The sequence below is a fragment of the Zingiber officinale genome, unplaced genomic scaffold (genome assembly GCF_018446385.1).
Source record: "Zingiber officinale cultivar Zhangliang unplaced genomic scaffold, Zo_v1.1 ctg126, whole genome shotgun sequence".
Classification (NCBI taxonomy): domain Eukaryota; kingdom Viridiplantae; phylum Streptophyta; class Magnoliopsida; order Zingiberales; family Zingiberaceae; genus Zingiber; species Zingiber officinale.
Window position 1 is genome coordinate 196166 of NW_024589822.1, and position 18951 is coordinate 215116.

An 18951-nucleotide genomic window follows, 5' to 3' on the forward strand; every position below is an offset into this window, starting at 1 on the left:
GTTTTTTTGTTAATTATTCTTTTTAGAGTTGTCTTTTTTTTTTTGTTATTTATGTTGGTATATGCATAAATTTTATGAGAATTTTTATCTTTTTTTATTATTAAAAAATGATAAAAAAAAAAATAAAGGCATTATAATTTTTTTTACATCTGACTTTTCGTTAAAGGGATTAAATGTTATTTTTGAATAAAATGGGTAAAATGTCATTGGATAGAAAACACAAGGATTAAATACCCTGTTTTTTATTCATTCACTTGCAATTCTTTTTTATTACCATAAATATGTTATTTTCTAATAGTTTGTTTTTAAACTACCCCAAAAACATACCTGGAGTGACAGTCAAGTAAATAGCTCCAACTCGAAGGTTACCCTGGTCTGCCTCCTGTAGAATTGGCACCGTCAACTTTCCTTCCCTTCCCTTCGGACTTCGCCTTCCCCTCATTCCGTTCGATCTCACAGGAAGCTAGGGTGTCCAGATCATAGCTACGGATCCCTTCTTCAATCCCTGCAAAACGCAAATCTACTACGCCGCTCCAGATCAAGGTCATTCCGAGCTCGAATTTATTCCTTTGCCCTAACTGTTGTTTGTTCTCGCTAATGTTGATTTCATTAGCTCAGATTTGGTCAAGACCATGAATATTTCGATTTGAGTAGTCTATCTTTCTCTTTTTATTGCCGTCCTATTGCTTATATTGCTGCGACAATAAGTCATATTCATCGAGTTTATAAAACGAAGTACTGGGAATCAGGTTTGTCCCTTTTTTTTTTTTTTTTTCAAAAGGTGATCTATGTGGTAGTATGTTTATCAATCTCTTTGATCGAATAAGCTTGGTCGCTGAATTCGTAGACATGTTTCTTAAACTTTTTTTGGTCAAAGTCAGATTTTCAAGTACAATATTCGACAGATGTTTAGTCCCAATAGGTTCCTTGTATTAGTTGCGAATTTTTTTAGTGTCTCAATCTACGGGCAAACTGACTTCGACGTTTGGAGATCACTAAAAATTTCAATAGCATGGTTTAGCTATCTGCCCTGTGCAGTTTAAGTGAAATTTATCAAGCAATGTTTTGGGAAATCTGGTTTCTCCCTTTATAGGGACATGTGATATTATGTGCTTCAGGCTTTTTGATTTATTGAGCTTGGTTGCTGAACTAGTAGGAACGTTTCTGGCGGTTTTGTGGGTTAAATTCACATTTTGGTGGATAATTCAGATTTTAGTGTTCCTTCTGCCAATCGGGAGGTGAAACTATAAGTTTCTTCCATGACAACGAGCATGGGACTAAATTTAAAGCCTTGCTCGGTTGTTTCAAGTCACCACAAATACTAAAAGCACTATTCCATTGTTACCCTCTTTGTCCTTAGAATGAGAAATTAAGCAAGGTTTAAAATTTCGACCCGTGCCGAGGTTTTGGTCTTGGACCGGAACGATACAGTGTCGGTATCGTATCGTGTTGTGCCGATATAGTTTCAGTGTTTTTTAAATATAAAATATATTAATTAAAAAATAAAATATCTAACATAAATATTTAAAAAATAAACAATATAAAAATAATCTTTAAAAAAAAGGAAAAGATATGAAAATAGATAATAAATAAATAAAAATTTTATTAGGGTTGAATAAAACATATTTAGATTATTTCCATCATAACTGGGAGTTGATTAAAATAATTAACCTAAGTTTAATTAAAAAAATCTGAAATCCGACACCATTCGCGAGCTCGCGCTACTTCGGCGGTGTCGCTGGGTTGCGTGACCTGTCAGCCATGCCCGCGGGGTTCGCGTGACTCCTCCGGCGCAACCACAATGGTTGTGCGACCCTGTGCGACCCCTCTGCAGTGACCATAGGGTCGCACAACGTCTCTGTGGCGATAGTGAAAGGGTTATGCACCCCCTTTGATGTTGTTGCAAGGTCGATCGACCCCTCTGCTGCGGCCACGGGGTCGCGCAACACGTCGCAACTGTCGTGGGTCTGGTACCGGGGTTGTGCCGACCCCTTCGTTGCAGCCACGGGGTCAAGCAACACGTCGCAGCTGTCGTGGGTTTGGTGCCAGGGTTGTGCTAGTGCCGATCGCCAAGTGGAACGAGATGTTTCGTCCGTTTCGGCCGTCTCGGCACGACATTTTAAACCATGAAATTAAGTATTGGGGATACTATTAGTATATGATTGATTTTCTTCTTCTTTCTACTTGCTCTAACCAAATCATCTTTCTTAAGGTTTCTTTACTCTCTCTAACCAGGAATTAATTTCTTCTCCTTTATCATAAAGCACTTCCAAATCAAACAAGAAGTTGAAAGAAATTCACGTAAAAGCCTAAACAAATCCTTTGTGTCCCTAACTTGTCCTTCAAATTGTATCTCAGTGATTATAATTAGAAATCAAGTTGTAACACTTCATTTTAGTTAAGTTGTGGGCTAATAAATAAGCTTGATAAAATTAGATGAGTGAACTAAGTTAAACATTTGGGGCCGGTCGTTGAACTTGACAAGTTTATGGCTCATTTCTCTTAACTAAGCTAGTTGTAAAAATGACTATTATTGCAGAGTATTATTCTCATGCATGGTTAGGTGTTGGAAAGGGCTACTTGGTGTAGCCACCATTAAGCCTCCAAATTGTTATGTTGGTTGAAGGTTATGAGTTGACTGAAACGTCAAGGCTCAAACAGGGGATTGGTAAATGAGGTAGTTCTCTTATTTGAGCAGATATTGTTTCTGAACTTTTGATATGAAATCTGTAAGGGAAATAATTGGTAAATGGCTAATTTCCATCATTGTCATCATTATATCAACCGATCATAAGAAAGTGCCACAGTTTGCTGCTTTGATCCATTTTGGCATTATTCTTGTGCTACTCGCATAATCTTCATTGTGTTACCTTGCAAGGCTGGGCGAGAGGTTTCCATAATATAAGAGGCAGTTCCAACCATGGTGATAGCAATTTCTTCTTCAACCTTCTCACTCACCTCCCACTTCCTTCGGGCCATACCTCCCGTATCTTTCTATTGTGATCCTGCTGTTTCAACACCAAAAATACTCTTCAAATCTTCAGCAGCTTTACCCCTCTCCCGTCATCGAATGAGCCAGACATTGCTGTACCTCTCCGTCCACTCCGTCGAGCTTCAGAGCAATGATGATTGCTTGAAACAAAGAAACATTCACAAGAGGAGGTTCAGCGGAGTAGTGCAAGCCACAGAAGTGTCCCAATCTGGCTCCATTGACTCCCCGGTGATGCAGGTCATGGAGAAGAAGATCAAGGAGCAACTAGATGCAGATGTTGTCGTCGTGAAGGATGCCTATGGAGATGGACGACATGTAAGCATCAATGTTGTCTCAAAGGCATTTGAAGGACAGTCCTCCTTGAACAGGCAGAGGATGGTGTACAAAGCCATATGGGAGGAGCTTCAGAGCACTGTCCATGCTGTTGATCAAATGACCACAAAAACTCCTACTGAAGTTGTTGCAGAAAACTGAAACTTAGAGCAGTCTATAGACCAGATGAACAATTTCAAAGCTTTTTTTTAGGTTATATTTCAAGCTGTGTGACATTATAATGAAATGCCCAACAATTTTTTCAATTTGCTGGTTCCACTGTTGAAAGTTAAGGGTCTGTATGATTTTCGGAACTAATTTTTAAAATTGCCTTTTTTTAACACTAACTATTGAGCCAGATTAAAGGAAACCTTTACGTCTGATTTTAAAAGGGATCCATCTGTATTTTGGTAGGCCAATAGCTAAAACCCACTTTAACAATAATTGTATACAGGTATTTTCTTTTAAACTTATTTTTCAAGAGCTCTTTATCTTTTAGAATTATTAAAATATATTTGCAGTTCTCAAATTATCATCATTTTATGGTTGGATGAAAATATCATTTTTTGATTTAATCAATAATATCATTCCACGGTGTAATAATAGTAGGGATGATAATTGTTGTCGGTGTAATAATAGAATTCTATATTATCCGTTTTTATATACTAATAGTTTGTTTAGTTGGTCATTCTATAAAAATATATTAAAATTAATATTATATTTTAAAAAATTTAGAGATATTTTAATAGTTTTAAAATTGAAAGGGCTTTAGAAAAACAAGAAGCCACAGAAAATTTTAAGTAGTTGCAAAGTAAATATCTCCAACGCGAAGGATATACAGGTCAACTTCTCTCTGGAATATGATGAGCTCCGTCAAGTAAACGATTGCTTTCCTCTTTTTCTTCTCGTAGAGGAGAAACTACACGAATAGGAGAGGGTGGTTCGCTCCCTCTCCGTCGATCTCTAGAAGCAGCTAGGATTTTCAAGGTTATTACTTCCGCAAATCCTACCAGATCCAGATTTCGTCTTCGTGCTTCTAGTCGGGGTGAGTTCTAGTGCGAATCTTGTTGCCCTACCGGTTGTTTGTTTGCCTCGTTATTATCTGTAAGTTCGATTTGGTCGAAATCTGGAATTCGAAGATCTTAGCTGAGTTCCCAGTGCGAATCTTGTTACCCTACTTGTTGTTTGTTTGAACAAATCTCGATCTGCAAGTTTAAACTTAGTCTAGATCTGGACTCTCTCAGTTGGAATTCACTAAAAGACATCGTCTCTCGTTTGTTCCGTTCGTTTCCTGTTTTCTAGATTTGTTGTTGAGGTTAGACAGTGGGATCAATTTTCTAGTTGGCGAAACCAACTTTATTAGATTGGATTATTGCGTTTAGGTTTTAGAAGGTAATTTTCATGGGATTATTTGCATCTTAATGCGAATCTTGCCCCAACCTGTCGTTTGTTGGCACTAATATCGATCTTTGAAATTGGACTTAGTTGAGATCTGGGCTTTCTCAGCTGGAATTTCACTGTAAATGGTTATCTCCTCCTGTTCGTTTTGCTTGTTTCCTGTTGTTTAAATTGTCTGTTCAAAGAGGTTAGGCGGTGGGTGTCGATTTTCTAGTATGTATAGCCAGCTATTTGATCTCGAATTCATGTGTTTCAGCTTTAGAAGGTGATTTCCAGACATTATTTGAATCGTTGTGCTTGTTTCCCTGCTGGTTGTTTTGTTCTATCTGCAAGCAGATTAAGCTTGGAATTAGTCAAGATCTAGATTTTCTTAGTTGGAATTTCACTAAAACAAATTCTCTTCTCTTATTCGTTTTGTTCGTTTTTGTTGCTTAATTTTACTGTTGAATGCAGTTAGACAGTGGACTCGGTTTCCAATTCTGTAACTAACACCTTGAGGTTATACACACACACACACACACACAATTTTAGAAGGTGATTTGGGGAGCATTATTTGCATCTGTTATTTAATTGAATGATCTAGGTTTTTTAAGAAGTATCACTGTCTTAGATAGTGTGTCACGGGTTGTCTCATAGATGGTTCTTGTTGATGATTTGTGATGTTTAAACCAGAAAAATCTTCTTACCACGAAAATTTTCTTGGGTGTTGATATTCACATGTCAATAGCAACTTTGATTCTTATGCATAAGCTCTGCTGTTTGGAGAGCATTATAGAGATGAAGATGACTAGCTGATGATTTTGTTGTGTAGTTAGACTGCTCATCACAATTAGATAATATGGCTTGCTTTACTTTCATATACACTAAGGTTTGTTAAAACATGGACAGATTGTTTGTTCTCCTTTGTTTTTGTTGGCTTGTTGTGTAGCTAGATTGATCATCACCTTTAAATAACATGAACTATTTTTTCTTCTTTAAATTATTAGGTTTGTCAAAGATGGATAGCCTCTGGAAATTGGGAGATGAATTCCGAGGTCAAACAAAAAATTCAGAGGATTATCAATGGTCTGTTATGACCTCCAAGCTGGCTGAACTGACAAGGTCAAAAGTTGGCCGCCAAAATAATTTGGACTACTCGAAAAATGTTATTGAAGCTAAAGCATACAACAAGGTTGAGTACCATGAGGATAACAAACTCGATAGCATCAATCTTGGACTTATGAATCTGGATCTGAAGATAAATGATGCTTCTGTGAAGAGTCTCTTCCATGGTGCTTATAGCATGAGCAATGCGTACCAGAAGAACAATGCTAACGAGATCAATAGCTTCAAGTTGGACTATATTAACAAGTATGCTAAGAACTCTGCCAACAAAGAAGTCAACTACAATAAGAATGATACTAACACTTACAGCAACATCAATAGCAACAGCAACTGCAACAACAATGCTATTGTTGACAAGAGGTTTAAGACATTACCCTCAACAGAGATGCTCCCAAGAAATGAAATTCTTGGTGGTTATATCTTTGTTTGCAACAATGATACTATGCAAGAAGATCTCAAACGACAACTTTTCGGTATGATCTTTTAGCTTTGAATCTTTGATCAATTTGTGAATCTTGGTTGTGATCTGACTTTTGCAATTATTTTGCATTTTGACATAGCTAAAGTATTGTTTGCTTGATGATACATCCTGCTATAATTAACGAATTAATTAGGATACAACCCTAGGTAGCCCCCCTCTATTTATATATGAATAGTATTAATCATATGAAACATTACAAGTAGACCCCAATAGTTTTACATATTCACATAAGGCACGTTATCTTCTGCTGTTATTTATTTTACTTGGAATTTAGACCCATGACATGTATATTTAATTTATGCTATCTGTTACTTGTAAATATCACATGGAAAGTTTTTTTTTATTTGCCTGTTTAGACTGATTGCATATCTATCATGTCATTCTGGATTTTTTTTTTTTTTGCTTACTGTAAAACTTGTCAGTCAATTTATCTCTTTTGGGATAAATATATCCTGCATTATCTTATTATTTTGAAATAAGATCAAGTCTGTACCACTGGCATTTCGGTTTTACGAGTACAAGATTACAATGGGATTCCAGGTCATAGTGAACTGCTTTTTATTTCTTTTTTGTCTTGCTATATTTTTCCAATTGTTATAGGATATTTCCTAATCTGTATGTCAAGCTAAAATACTATGCGCCCATATATGCAACTAGAACAATTCTATCTTTTCCAGTCATTTACTTCGCTTACTTGGTAAATATCTTACATGAAATCCTTGATTGCTACTTGTGTATAAAGGCATGGTTCATTCTAGCTAGAGGTAGCTTAAAATCTAGACAGCATGTGTAGCACTAAATGATTCTTTGTGGCAATTGTAATTGTCAAATGTTTATCTTATATGATCATTAGCTTTCTATGAGAGACCGCTACTTTTAGTTTTGTGTTCCTTCCCTCAGCTAACATTCTGCAGATTTGCTAATCTCTATGCCGTAAACATCTTTTTAGGTTTTGATGCAATTGATTCCTTTAGAAGGTCTTACAATAAATTTCATCATTGTTTGGCCAATTATTTTACATTTTACTAATATAATGGTGATATATAGACCGTGTATGAGTGAACTGAAGTACTCATCACCGCCAAAATGCCAAAACCATTGGACTACAATTTCAATCAATTCTTTACTTTGATTTAAATCATCTTTTTCTTTTCTCCTTGTCATTGGTTACTATCCTTTTTCTTTCTATTGCTCCTAAATATTTAGATCAGTTACCTGTAAATACCCATCCCATCAAGTAGCTGTAAATGCTTTTATCTACTATCCAAGTGTGAATGTTTCATGTCTGTTAACTTTTAGTTACTTTTACATTTGTGTAGCCATTTCATAATGGGCAATTTATATTTCCATCAAGTTATAAAAATTTTCAGCTTTTTGAAATTACACTTGCAGGATTACCTCCTAGATACCGTGACTCAGTCCGTGCCATTACTCCAGGATTGCCACTCTTTCTCTACAATTATACCACTCACCAATTGCACGGGATATTTGAGGTATGCATATTTTCAAATAATTACCTTCAGCATTGAAGATGTCTTTAGGTGTATACTCCAAGTTTTGTCGCCTGTGGCAGAAGCAATGCAGCAGTCAATATAGGGTGTACCATAAACCTAGTGTTTTAGGGTTTAGAGTTTATTTGAGGTTTGCATATTTTCAAATAATTACCTTCAGCATTGAAGATGTCTTTAGGTGAATACTGCAAGTGTTATCGCCTCTGGCAGAAGCAATGCAGCAGTCAATATAGGGTGTACCATAAACCTAGTGTTTTATTTCTTAAAGGCATACTATCTTATGGAGGTGATGTGGGTGAACCTCCATCATCAGCATTCCCACTTCCACCCAGACCCTCCTATTTATCTCCACTTAAGCTCAAACCTTCGCCATAAACTTCAGAGCAGTCCTAGATATACCACCATTTAACCTTATCTCAAACCCAATCTAGACTCACCAAATCCAACACATCTTTGACGAGCAGTTAATAACTTGGCCAAATTACATCTACCCTGGGAACCTTACCTTCTTAGCATGAACTCAAGCCCCTCACAATCTCTCCTCACCTGCTGCTCTCCACCTTTAGCTTTATGTAGCTAGCCATCTCAAAACTAAGCCCGATTAGCAGACTCCACTATTTGTCGTGATTTGATTGCATCAGGATGATTTAGTAAGAATATTTCAGTTAAATCATGGTCATGTTTGCTTCATGTTTTTTTTCTATCTACTTAAAGGCTGCGAGTTTTGGGGGCTCTAACATTGATCCAACAGCCTGGGAAGACAAAAAGTGCAAAGGCGTTTCCAGGTTTCCTGCACAGGTATAATAATGATCTGAGACTTACCTAATGAAAGTATCCATTTTCCCATGCATCGTATTCTACATTAAAATTCTCTATTTGATGAAAATTATTAGGTGAGGATTCGTGTTAGAAAGCTTTGTAAGGCTCTTGAAGAAGATGCATTTCGGCCAGTTTTATATCACTATGATGGCCCAAAGTTTCGCCTTGAACTCTCAATCTCTGAGGTAATAAGTTGATTCATTTGATTATGCTTTCATTATTTGCTGATATTTCTTCTTTCCCTTCTTTGCCATACTAGAAGTGATTTTGTTTGTGGAAGAAATTTATGATGCATTTGGTTCGTAGGAATAGTTCTTTTATTTCCTATAAATTTCCATAGATTTTTTTTCCTTTTGAAGAAATGAATTCGAATACCAACTCCTATGAAATTGTGATTTTCTATTTATAAGGAATGGCTAATTAGACTAGTTGGTCAGGACTGATATAGACAGTTGGGCAGACTGACCATATACCAGTGACCCAAGCGGGTTGGTTGGGTCAGTTACGTTGATTGGGCTCGGAAGGCCACATGATCGATCGGGTTGGGTAGGTGAGCTAAACGCAGAGTTAAAAAGTTGGACGCTGCTATTCTCACCAAAATTCTAACTGATGTGAATGAACAACTAATTTAAAATGTGACGTGGAGAGAACAATGTATTCCTATGTATTCCATGAATACTGATTTGTGTTTCTCTTCTATTCTTGGGATCAGACTTTGCAGCTGTTGGACTTGTGTGAGAAAGAGGGGCATATAAGGCTCTAGCTAGCACAATCTGTTCGAAGCAGAAATCTCAAAAATTGAGGTGCGTAAGACATCATTGTGTTTCTATGCCTTCAGTATAAGCAGTAATATAGGTTATTCTACTGTGTGATTTGCTCCATGCGATCCATTCCGGTGCACTGTGGTTCATGAAGATAGAAGGATGCCTAAGGCCACCCAGGTACAAAGGAGGTTTAGTATGTATTATGTGCTTGTTTGTAAGAAATAAGGAGTAGCATTAATAGATGTGCACCAACGATGATGAATTCCCGGAAGAATCTGGGACGAACGTATATTCTGTGGCTGCTTTGTTCTTCCCTTGTTGCGCATCGGTGGTCTGTTTTGCCACGTTTCGTCTTAGTTTGGTTGCACTTGATGCAAAATGCCGTATGTTTATTGCTACTTGTTACCCTTTAAAAATTCAACTAGTTCTGTTTTCTAATTTCTTACCTGCTACGCCGAGACAGCCCAGCACAATCATGGCCTAGTTATTATTAACATTGGCCTTGCAGATTGTACCTAGAAACAGCCGAATATTTTCTGACGTGTGGGCCGCATTAATAAACTTGTAGGCAAATCACGTCTAATTTAGTCGCTATCAATTAAAAGTACCTGGCCATTTACGGCTCATTAGTGACATAATTGGGCCGCTATCAGACTCATTAAAGGAAACATTTGTCTGGCAATCGTCCATTATGAGCTCTAGGACCCAATACGGCCTATTACTGGGGCTAAAGGCTCAATGGTAGGCAATTTAATTGCCCATAGTGGACAACATTAGATTGATCATATCCCATTAATGAACAATATTGGACTAAGATACCGCCACTAGTGGGGATTAGAACATCTCCAATGCAAGGTTTTAAAAAAGATTTGTAAAATGAAAAAGTTCGATAAAAAAGTTTTAACCATTGTGGATGTAAGATTTGAATTTTGTTGTTAAAGAATAGTAGTGAAATTTTAAAATTATTTTTTTATGTTGAAATTGATGTAATATACATGTAGTCATGCCATTACATATTATAAAATGGAGCATAAAAAAATCATTTAAAGCTCTAACTATTGGAGATGTTTTAATAGATTTTTAAAATGTTGATGTGACATGATGTGACATATTAAGATTATAAAAAAAAAACTTTTGTAAAATTCTAACTATTGGAGATGTCGTTAGTGAGCGATTTACAACACATTAGATTGAACCACCTAGGCAAGATTGGGATGATTTCCGGAACATTAATGGGCAAAATTGGGTTTACTGGCCTATTAGTGTTGGGCCCATCAGTGGGTAATATTGGCCTAATAAAAACATATTAGGACATTTAATTACCCATTAAAAATAATTACACTTATTCCAAACTTCTCTCACAAACCGTCCATGAATTATATAAAGAACGGTAATTTATAGTCAACGACTAAATGGTGGGAGATTTTTTTTAAAAAAATTGATCCATGTTTTAATTTATAAATTAACTAACAAAACTCTCTAAATTAACTAATAATTTATAAATTATTATTATTTACATTATTACTTTTCTTTTTTTTTATATATATATGAAAAGAACATTATTAAATAATTAAGATGCCAATATGTTATAAACTATCGTAATAAAATCATGTTCAAATCTAGACAATATCAATTAAAAAAAATCAATTGATCAGCCCGTTCAAACAAATATATTATTTATATTAAATTTTAATAAATAAATAAACAATCCATATTATAAAAAATTCAATTGAACCACCTAGTCATTTGAACCGATGGTTAATTGAGTCTTGAATCATAATTAGCCTGGTGAACTAGCGGTTTCAATTAATTGAGTCACCATAACCAATCCGACCCTAGGCCGATTACGATTCAGATTCGTTAATCAAGTCGATGGATAACCAACCTATTACAAACCTGGGCTGCATAGACCCATCCCGTGGACAGGTCTAAGTCATGCTGGTTTGGAATTGTCGAGAATCGCTGAAATGAGACTTGCACCCTTGGATTCTAGGAAAAAGCATCCATGCTACCAAGTGTGCAACAAAAGACTATACAGACTCAATTTGAGACTTGAAATAAAAGACTCGCACACTTACAAGGATTAGTACTTGAAGTAGGACTTGTAGTGTTATGCACTTGATGTCCTGCAACAAGACATTGGGGGTTTATATAGAACCAAGTGTGTGAATCGGGTGAGCTTATGGGCCCCATCGTCATTCATTACACTGATTCCTTTATTCCCCACTATACATCTAGCTTATTACTAAACCTTTATTCCTTTAGACAAATGGACGGCTCTTCGGGGCTCCGTCCTCTGAATAAAGTGCTTTACTAAAAGTATTTAAGGCTTTTGCATCATGGTGGGTGCTTTAGTATTTGTCGTGTACGCTAAGAGAATCTTCCCATAGTTGCTTTCTGATGTTTTTGATTGCTTGTAACTGTTGGTGCCAGTCTGTATCTCGTCCTTTGTTATGAGCATGGTGTGTGAAATCATATTCTTTGGTTTGGATGATGAGTTCCACTTCCCTAAGTGCGATGAAAAGTTTATTGATGGTCTTTCTTTCAATGTCAGACATTTCCTTGCGTTTGTAGTGATGCTTCCACAGGTGTCGTTGGCGAGTTGACAGTAGGTAGAGTATAGTGGATAACTCTTGCTAAATTCGTCATCGCCTTCTGGTTCGACTTGTCTTTGAGTTGCTGCAGTGTTTCTTCTATTTGTATTAAAACTTTCTCCTCGCTCTGCCATTGTCCTGCAATTAAAGAACAAACAAGTCGAGATAATGCGTTAGCTAATAAGTTGTTTTCCCCATCGATGTGCTGAAACTGGACGTCAATGCCAAGTCCTGTTATAAAGTCCGTAAAAGAAACCCAACATACTCTAGAAGGCTTGTTTTAGGCTAATTTGTTGAAGAAACTTATGATCGCCTGGCAGTCTATTCGAATGATCAGCTCCTCTTTGTCTAAATAGTAAATTTTGAAGCTATTAAGGTTGTTCATTACTAGATGTAATTCAACATCAATTGTAGACTTCAGGGGTGAGTATTTGCCAGATGCATATGCACAAATTTTTTTATTTGAGATAGGGTCAAATTTTTGGGCCTTCCATTTACAGATACCCCTCCCCCCAACCTTCCATGCATCCGTCAGTTTCTAAAATAATATAGCATGAATTTGGTGGAACTTCTAAGTCTGGTAACTCTTGGATAAGCCTTTTTACCTTATGAATCAGGAGCCAATCTTGGTTATTCATACGTTTTTCTGCATTTGGGCTGACCTTTGAGTACGGGGGCCCAAAGTTTTACCTATATTAGGTATGTAGCTCCTGGCGTAATTTAAAAGGCCCAGCCATGTCCTTAGGCCTTTGGTTGTTTGAAGTTCCTTACCTTGGAAATATGCTATTCTTTTAATAACATGAGGTTGAAGTCGGATCTTTCTGTCACCAATAGTTGCTCCCAAGAAATCAATAACTAGGCTTCCGATTTTCATTTTTGTTGGACTCAAAATAAGGCCATTCTTTCTGCATATATTTAGCATAGAAGAAAGATGTAAGAGATGACCATCCTCAGTTTCAGAGAATACTAGTATATCATCAATGTAGACTGCTATAAATTTCTCAATTCCCATAAAACAGTCATCCATTTTTCTTTGAAAAATGACTGGTGCATTTTTTAATCCGAATGACATAACAAGTCATTCATAAAGTCCATCGGGGACCCAAAAGTAGTCCATTCAATTGATTCTAGATCCATTGCAACCTGATGAAAGTCACTTTTTAGGTCAAATTTAGAATATACCTTGTTGTTGCCAATTCTCTTGATTATAGTGTTGATGTCGGGGAGGCTATACTAGTCTTTGTGGGTATTATCATTCAGTCTTCTGTAATTAAAGATCATTCTTTGCTTGCCTGTCTTTTCTGCCCCGTTACAGGATCAACTGTGGTTCCTGAATTGACAATAATAGCAGTTGTACAATGACGACTCTTGGAAGGTCTTATTACCTTGATGCCCAATAGTGCTTGAATATGATGTTTAAAAGCATCCCGCATTTGTGGTGTAATATGCTTCAATGGCTTGTCCTCAATGGTTAGTTCTGGATTTTTGATTTCTAGCCTGCATTTGATTTGGTTTTGATGCCAGAATTTCATGGGGTCTTCTCCAATATAACCTGAATTGGTTAGTTCCTTTAGAAATTTTGTCAAAGGTTCTTTTACCTCAAGGGCGTTTAATTGATTTTCCGGCTGCAAATCTAAAATCTGATGACATTCCTCCTCGCCTAAGTCCAATTCTTATATGGTGGCGGCTGCAGTCGTAACTTACTGGGTCTTGATAGTTGTAATGCTCTTGTAGAAGGTGACCTCATTTCCTTCAATTCGTATACCCCCATATAATGAACAAATGAAGTTGCACCCTAGGATCATATCAATACTGCCTCTGATCCTTAGAGGGAATACATAAGTATAAGGTATCCAGAAAGCATGTCTCCAATTTTCATGGACCCATTTTTAAGCTTTTTGGTGGCTTGGGTTTGTGAGTTGATGCCATTGAAATGGACAATAAATGTGTTATCTTCAATAACAGTTTTTGGAACTGACCTTTGGTTGATGCAGTAAGTTGTAGCTCCAGTGTCTAATATAACATTAACCTGAAAATTTTTAGTTCCTGGTATATCTAGCTCAACAAGTAGTTTAAAAAGTCTATTAACCTTCCTTTTTGGTTGTTCCGCTTCTTCAATAGAGAAGATCTTTTCTTCGCCATCATTTATTAGCACATTTACTTCTGCATCTTCTTCTGTTTCCTGATGCTTTAGAAGTTCCTTCTTAAGATCTCTATTTTCTAGAGTTAAAGCGTCATTCCTTAGCCGTAATTCTTCATTTTCTGCATCTGCTTCCAGCCTTATGGCTACATTTTCTCTTACTGCCGCCATTACCTGTCTTTCTGCTTCCTTTATCCTTGCGTCTGCTAATAATTTAGCCGTTTCAACTTCCATCTGCAATCTTTTGATTTCTCCTTCACACCAAGCGATATACTCTTGTTGTTCTTGCAGAAGATTTCTTGGATTGAATGGTACCGGGTTGGTTTGTTCAACTGGAATAATTATATCAAAATAGTTATAGGAACGGTAAATTAGAGAAAAATCTCCAATCACAATGTTAACTTTGCATGCAATCCCCATGTCCAAAAAACTTTGTTTCCACTCCCTGCATGGAAAGTATTACTTGTTTCAACTCCCTCATGTAAATATTGATACCTAAATTGCCCCTCAGATTTTTTAGGCACAAAAATTCCAAAATTGAGTACAAGAAGTCCAAAAATGAGTATAATTTTCTTAAAATCAGTACTTTATATTAAAAATCGAGTATATTTTCTATCAAAATTGTCCCTCTTATTTTTAAGGTATAAAAAGTCTAAAAATAAGTATAATTCATGTTAAATTCAGCACTTTACACTATAATCTAGTACTCTATACTATGAGCGAGTATATTTTCTATCGAAATTAACCCTCATATTTTTCGATACAAATAGTCTAAAAATGAGTATAATTTCTATTAAATTCAGCACATTAAACTAAAATCGAGTATATTTTGAGGTGAAAAAAGAATCGTACTCAATTTGATAGAAAATATACTAGTTTCTAAGTTAATATACTCAATTTAAGAGAATTTATACTGATTTTTAGATTTTTTGTACCTAAAAATATCATGGGCAATTAGATAAAGATGTTTAACTGGGGAGTGAAAACAAAGATTTTCATGGATGGAGACTACATGTAAAAATTTGTTTGCCAATAGGGACTGCATGCAAAATTACCCTTATAGGAACACATGTCACAGGAAGTTATTCTGCATGTTGTACAATGCATTCTGTGTCGTTTCATTGTTTCTCTTCTGCGTCAGTGACAACGGTTATGTGGTGGTAGTAGTTCCTTATTGAATTCCCAAGCGTGTGAGCAGTCATGCTGTTCTCTGGAAACACGCACCATTGGTTGCCATCCGCCAATCTTGCTAATCATATAGGCATTTTTCTATTCAATAAACACATAAAGATGCTCATTCATAGATAAGGAATTTATTTCATGAGCTATTCTATCTTCTCCTTCAAAAATACTATATATGGCGTCAGATTGTTCATCTCCTTCTTGTACAGACATTATTTCATAATCTTCAGGAATTTCCAGTCCTTCAAATAGTGCCACTCTTTTGACATTTCTAGTTTCCTTGGGGCAATCTCTAGCAAAATATCCTTCTTCCCCACAAAGATAACATTTGCATTTCTTATTCCTGAGGAGATGTTTCTTCTTTTCAATCCGAGCATGTGTGCTATGAGGTTTGCCTTTATATGTAGTGGATTTTCTTATGCCAAACTTCTTTCTTGGATTTTCATAATAGCCAGGGATTGGAATCTGGCTACAGAAGGATAGATCCTTGAGTGATCTACTAAAGGTCGCCTTCTTACATTCTTCCTCAAGGTACCTATAGGTGAATAATATACGAGGGTGTACACCTACACTGTTACCTTGGTATTTTTCTTCGAAGGTTGTTTTTACCCTTTTTTCCTAAATCTCCAGGTAATTTAAGTAAAAAATTTTCAGATAATTCAGGGCCGGTGAACAGCTTACCTGTCTTAGATGATATCCTCATATAGTCATTCATGAACTGTATTATGTCCTTCATATTGGAGCAAGTGAGTCGTTTCAAATCTATATATGCATTGTCTTGAATCATCGTGGAATCCTGAAATGGATCTTCTAATACAAATATTCTTCTTATTTGGGAGATAATATTTTGTGTACCATTTTTGCCGTTAGCTGAGTTCATTAACTCTTGGTATTCCGCTGGGTACGCCATTCTCCATTGGATCCATGTTAACTTTTCGGCTTCACCAAATAGATTTTCTATGAAATCTATTTTATCTTCGTTGCCGGAGAAATTTTAGATGGAGACTATATTTTTGGTGATGCTTTCCCATCTCATGAATATTTCATCAAACATACCTAGCTGAGTAGGTTTGGTTAGTATTGCTCCTGTTTGGGCTTGGGATGATGGTAGTGTCCACCATTCAGACATATCTTTTCTTTTGAATCTGTTATTGCTTCTTTCCCCTTCAAAGGTGGGTTGTGTACTGGGTTCTCCTTGTGGTTGGGCTGGTGGATAAGTGATAGGGCCCATTGTTGTGTCAGGAGGAGGCCTGTACTGGGAAATGGTTGATGATTGCGAATATATATGTTCCGTCATATTTCTTAATTGTGGATAGTCATTAAGCCATTTATCTTCCTCTCCTCCTGCAGTAATAATTTCAGAAGAGGGGTTTGTAATTTGTACCTCTGTTGCAAAAGGATTTGTGAACTGTTGTCTTGAATACGGTAGCTCTAATGAATAGGCCTGTAAGTCTTATTCGGCTAAATATTGCATATATTCAAGGTAATCATCTTCTTCTTCTGATTGTAATGTAAACAGATAATTATGATGTGCTTGCTGTTCTTCAGGACAAAGTACCTTCATTAATTCTTCCCATGATTTTTCAAGCGCCGGTGTTGGTACAAGCATCTGGAAAATATCATCCCACGACTGTTCTGGTTCAAGAATAGTACTATACTAGGTTTTGGGGTCATCTTCTCCTCTAGGAGTTGAAGAGCTTGAGCTGGCATATGAAGGAATAAAACTTGCAGCCAAAGATTTAGCTCTTGAGACTTCTACTTGCTCTTGTACCACGACTTTCATTTTTTGCTTTAATATCTTGATGATAAGGTGGAGGCGTTTGTTGAGTAACTGATGTTGAGCCAAATCCTTGATCTCCTCGTTAGGTTTCATCTATATTTTCAACTTCCATAACTTCTGGTGTTGCAATGTATTCAAATAGAAGTTGAGCAATGCATTTGCCTTTCTGCAAGAAGATATTAGTATCAGTCATGTTAAAGGCTAATATTTTTACCTCCCCTATATAGTCAGCATCAATGACTCCTCCTCCAATAAGTATCCCTTTTTGAAAGGAGGCACTTGAACGAGGAGCAATTCTGGCATAGGTGCCTTGAGGAATTTTAATACAAATGCTAGTATTCAAAAGTGCTCTACTCCATTTTGGGATGTCTTGTGCCCTATGAATTGCTAGATCATAGCCAGCTGCTCCTGGCATTTTTCGTGATGGCAATACTGCTGATGACCATAATTTTTTGACTAGCAATTTTTGTTCTGGTTCATTAATGATAACGACAAGTGTTTGTAATTTGGCTTCGTCTTCATCACTATCAACTTCATTATCCTTGAAGTTATATTTAGGGTCGTCAATTGTTGCTGCTGCATGATAATTATCAAAATGAATTGATATGCTGCCATCAAGGAGATTACTTGTAGAAACCCGTGCAGGCTGCATAGGAATATGGAAAGTTGGCTGTCGGATAATCGAATTTTGATTAATTACATTCCTTGTTCTATAAGATCTCCCGGGTAAAGCTTGAACACCATGGCTTGCCAAGTAATCAACAACATTTCTTACCTCGTAGGCGAAACCAACATTGGGGGTGTTGGATAATCTTCCAACTATTCCTCGTGTTATTAATAAGTTAGCTTCACCATTTTACCAACTTTCATATCCTCTTGTTAGGATGGAGACTTGTATATTCCTGTAGAAATCAGCAATAGTCAGCATAGTATTAGGAATAACATACACGAGTTGGTTGCCATTTGTTAAATCAATCTCCATAGTTGCGAAGATAGATTGATCTCCCATCCATCTATTATCTCTAAACACCACAAGGGTCATTGTACCTTCTTCTCTTCGATGTAATATTTGGATTCTTACTTGAATGACTCCCATGTGAATAAATTGCATGCTACTCCGACGGAGTTGTTCAAAACTTTTTGGCTGTATAAATGCTCGATCCTCTTGATTACTAGTGACCAACATAGCTTCTTCTGCTCTGTGAACATATACTTTGTGATGTGCATCGTCACTCTGGGAATGGTATAGGACCTCTGCTGGTACTAATGCTGCTCTTTCCAGCATAGAAAGTCTTAATTGTACCTGAGGATCCAGTTGTTGCTCAAGGGTTTGACTATAGTTGCTCCCTCTAATTCTTCTGGCAGCTCTTTGAATTGCTTGCTGAGCAACATATCTTCTTCTATGATTTTCATTTATAATCTCTTATTTGATCTTCAAAAAGTGATGTGGTTTCCTCTATTTTGCTTATTGTAGATACAGGAGGGTATGTCCGATTCATGACTTCAGATTTTTGAATATAAACAGCTTCCCTTTTGCTTCTCTTGGCTTGTCACTAATTTTTAGTGCTTTAATCTTTTCGTTGAGGTTGCTAATAACTTCAGCAGGTAATGTTAGAGGATTCTTTGATGCTTCTAACCTTTGAAGTTTTTCCTCAAAGTGTTCCAATTTTTTCCAAAATACTGACAAGAAGCTAGAGCTGAGCATTATTTTGCTTTATTACTGTTTTGGTTGCTGCAGCTACTCCTTCTCCTGCTTGTGTCGGTTTTAAGAATCCAACCGCTGGTGCTTTGATTTCTTCAGTCACTTTGATGGCTTCTTTGTAGCTTTTCGTGGCCTTGGTATTTATATAGCTCATGAGACAAGCTTTTCTACC

The 18951-nt window shown here is 36.6% G+C and overlaps 3 protein-coding genes and 1 long non-coding RNA gene across 7 annotated transcripts; 2 read left to right on the forward strand and 2 right to left on the reverse strand.

The window, feature by feature from the left end:
- The first annotated feature begins 352 nt into the window (after positions 1 to 352).
- On the forward strand, positions 353 to 3570 carry LOC122035926 (protein BOLA4, chloroplastic/mitochondrial-like). 3 transcript variants are annotated; one of them, XM_042595087.1, is made up of 2 exons: positions 353 to 543; positions 2540 to 3570. In XM_042595087.1, the coding sequence occupies exon 2, from the start codon at positions 2921 to 2923 to the stop codon at positions 3464 to 3466; it is 546 nt and encodes a 181-aa protein (XP_042451021.1). In that variant the 5' UTR covers positions 353 to 543; positions 2540 to 2920; the 3' UTR covers positions 3467 to 3570. The 3 variants fall into 3 exon arrangements, with proteins under 3 accessions (XP_042451021.1, XP_042451020.1, XP_042451022.1); XM_042595086.1 differs by having other exon boundaries at positions 2879 to 3570; XM_042595088.1 differs by lacking the exon at positions 353 to 543 and having other exon boundaries at positions 1541 to 2677; positions 2879 to 3570.
- A 569-nt stretch (positions 3571 to 4139) lies between these two features.
- On the forward strand, positions 4140 to 9819 carry LOC122035923 (B2 protein-like). Of its 2 annotated transcripts, none has more exons than XM_042595084.1 (7): positions 4140 to 4349; positions 5689 to 6279; positions 7680 to 7780; positions 8513 to 8596; positions 8692 to 8802; positions 9330 to 9420; positions 9537 to 9819. In XM_042595084.1, exons 2-6 carry the CDS (start codon positions 5700 to 5702, stop codon positions 9378 to 9380), a joined length of 927 nt encoding a protein of 308 aa, XP_042451018.1. In that variant the 5' UTR covers positions 4140 to 4349; positions 5689 to 5699; the 3' UTR covers positions 9381 to 9420; positions 9537 to 9819. The 2 variants fall into 2 exon arrangements, with proteins under 2 accessions (XP_042451018.1, XP_042451017.1); XM_042595083.1 differs by having other exon boundaries at positions 4141 to 4349; positions 9533 to 9819.
- Positions 7674 to 8534, reverse strand: LOC122035927. Its single transcript, XR_006127282.1, has 2 exons — positions 7953 to 8534; positions 7674 to 7851 (listed from the first exon to the last, which is right to left on the reverse strand). It is a non-coding gene; the product is annotated as an uncharacterized LOC122035927 (long non-coding RNA).
- A 7340-nt stretch (positions 9820 to 17159) lies between the features above and the next one.
- LOC122035918 (deoxyuridine 5'-triphosphate nucleotidohydrolase-like) lies at positions 17160 to 18059 on the reverse strand. Its single transcript, XM_042595076.1, has 4 exons — positions 17942 to 18059; positions 17778 to 17896; positions 17292 to 17723; positions 17160 to 17243 (listed from the first exon to the last, which is right to left on the reverse strand). The coding sequence occupies exons 1-4, from the start codon at positions 18057 to 18059 to the stop codon at positions 17160 to 17162; spliced, it is 753 nt and encodes a 250-aa protein (XP_042451010.1).
- Between the last annotated feature and the right edge of the window lie 892 nt (positions 18060 to 18951).

Excerpts from the sequence above, each read along its gene's own strand:
- LOC122035918 (XM_042595076.1), bottom strand. The coding sequence starts at position 18,059 with ATGGAGATTGATTTAACAAATGGCAACCAACTCGTGTATGTTATTCCT. Across the intron at positions 17,897-17,941 it reads CCTAACAAGAGGATATGAAA|TTGGAAGATTATCCAACACC; the intron begins GTTGGTAAAATG and ends CACGAGGAATAG. Across the intron at positions 17,724-17,777 it reads GATCTTATAGAACAAGGAAT|CCTGCACGGGTTTCTACAAG; the intron begins GTAATTAATCAA and ends ATTCCTATGCAG.
- LOC122035923 (XM_042595084.1), top strand. The coding sequence starts at position 5,700 with ATGGATAGCCTCTGGAAATTGGGAGATGAATTCCGAGGTCAAACAAAA. Across the intron at positions 6,280-7,679 it reads TCTCAAACGACAACTTTTCG|GATTACCTCCTAGATACCGT; the intron begins GTATGATCTTTT and ends TTACACTTGCAG. Across the intron at positions 8,597-8,691 it reads TTTCCAGGTTTCCTGCACAG|GTGAGGATTCGTGTTAGAAA; the intron begins GTATAATAATGA and ends GAAAATTATTAG.
- LOC122035926 (XM_042595087.1), top strand. The coding sequence starts at position 2,921 with ATGGTGATAGCAATTTCTTCTTCAACCTTCTCACTCACCTCCCACTTC.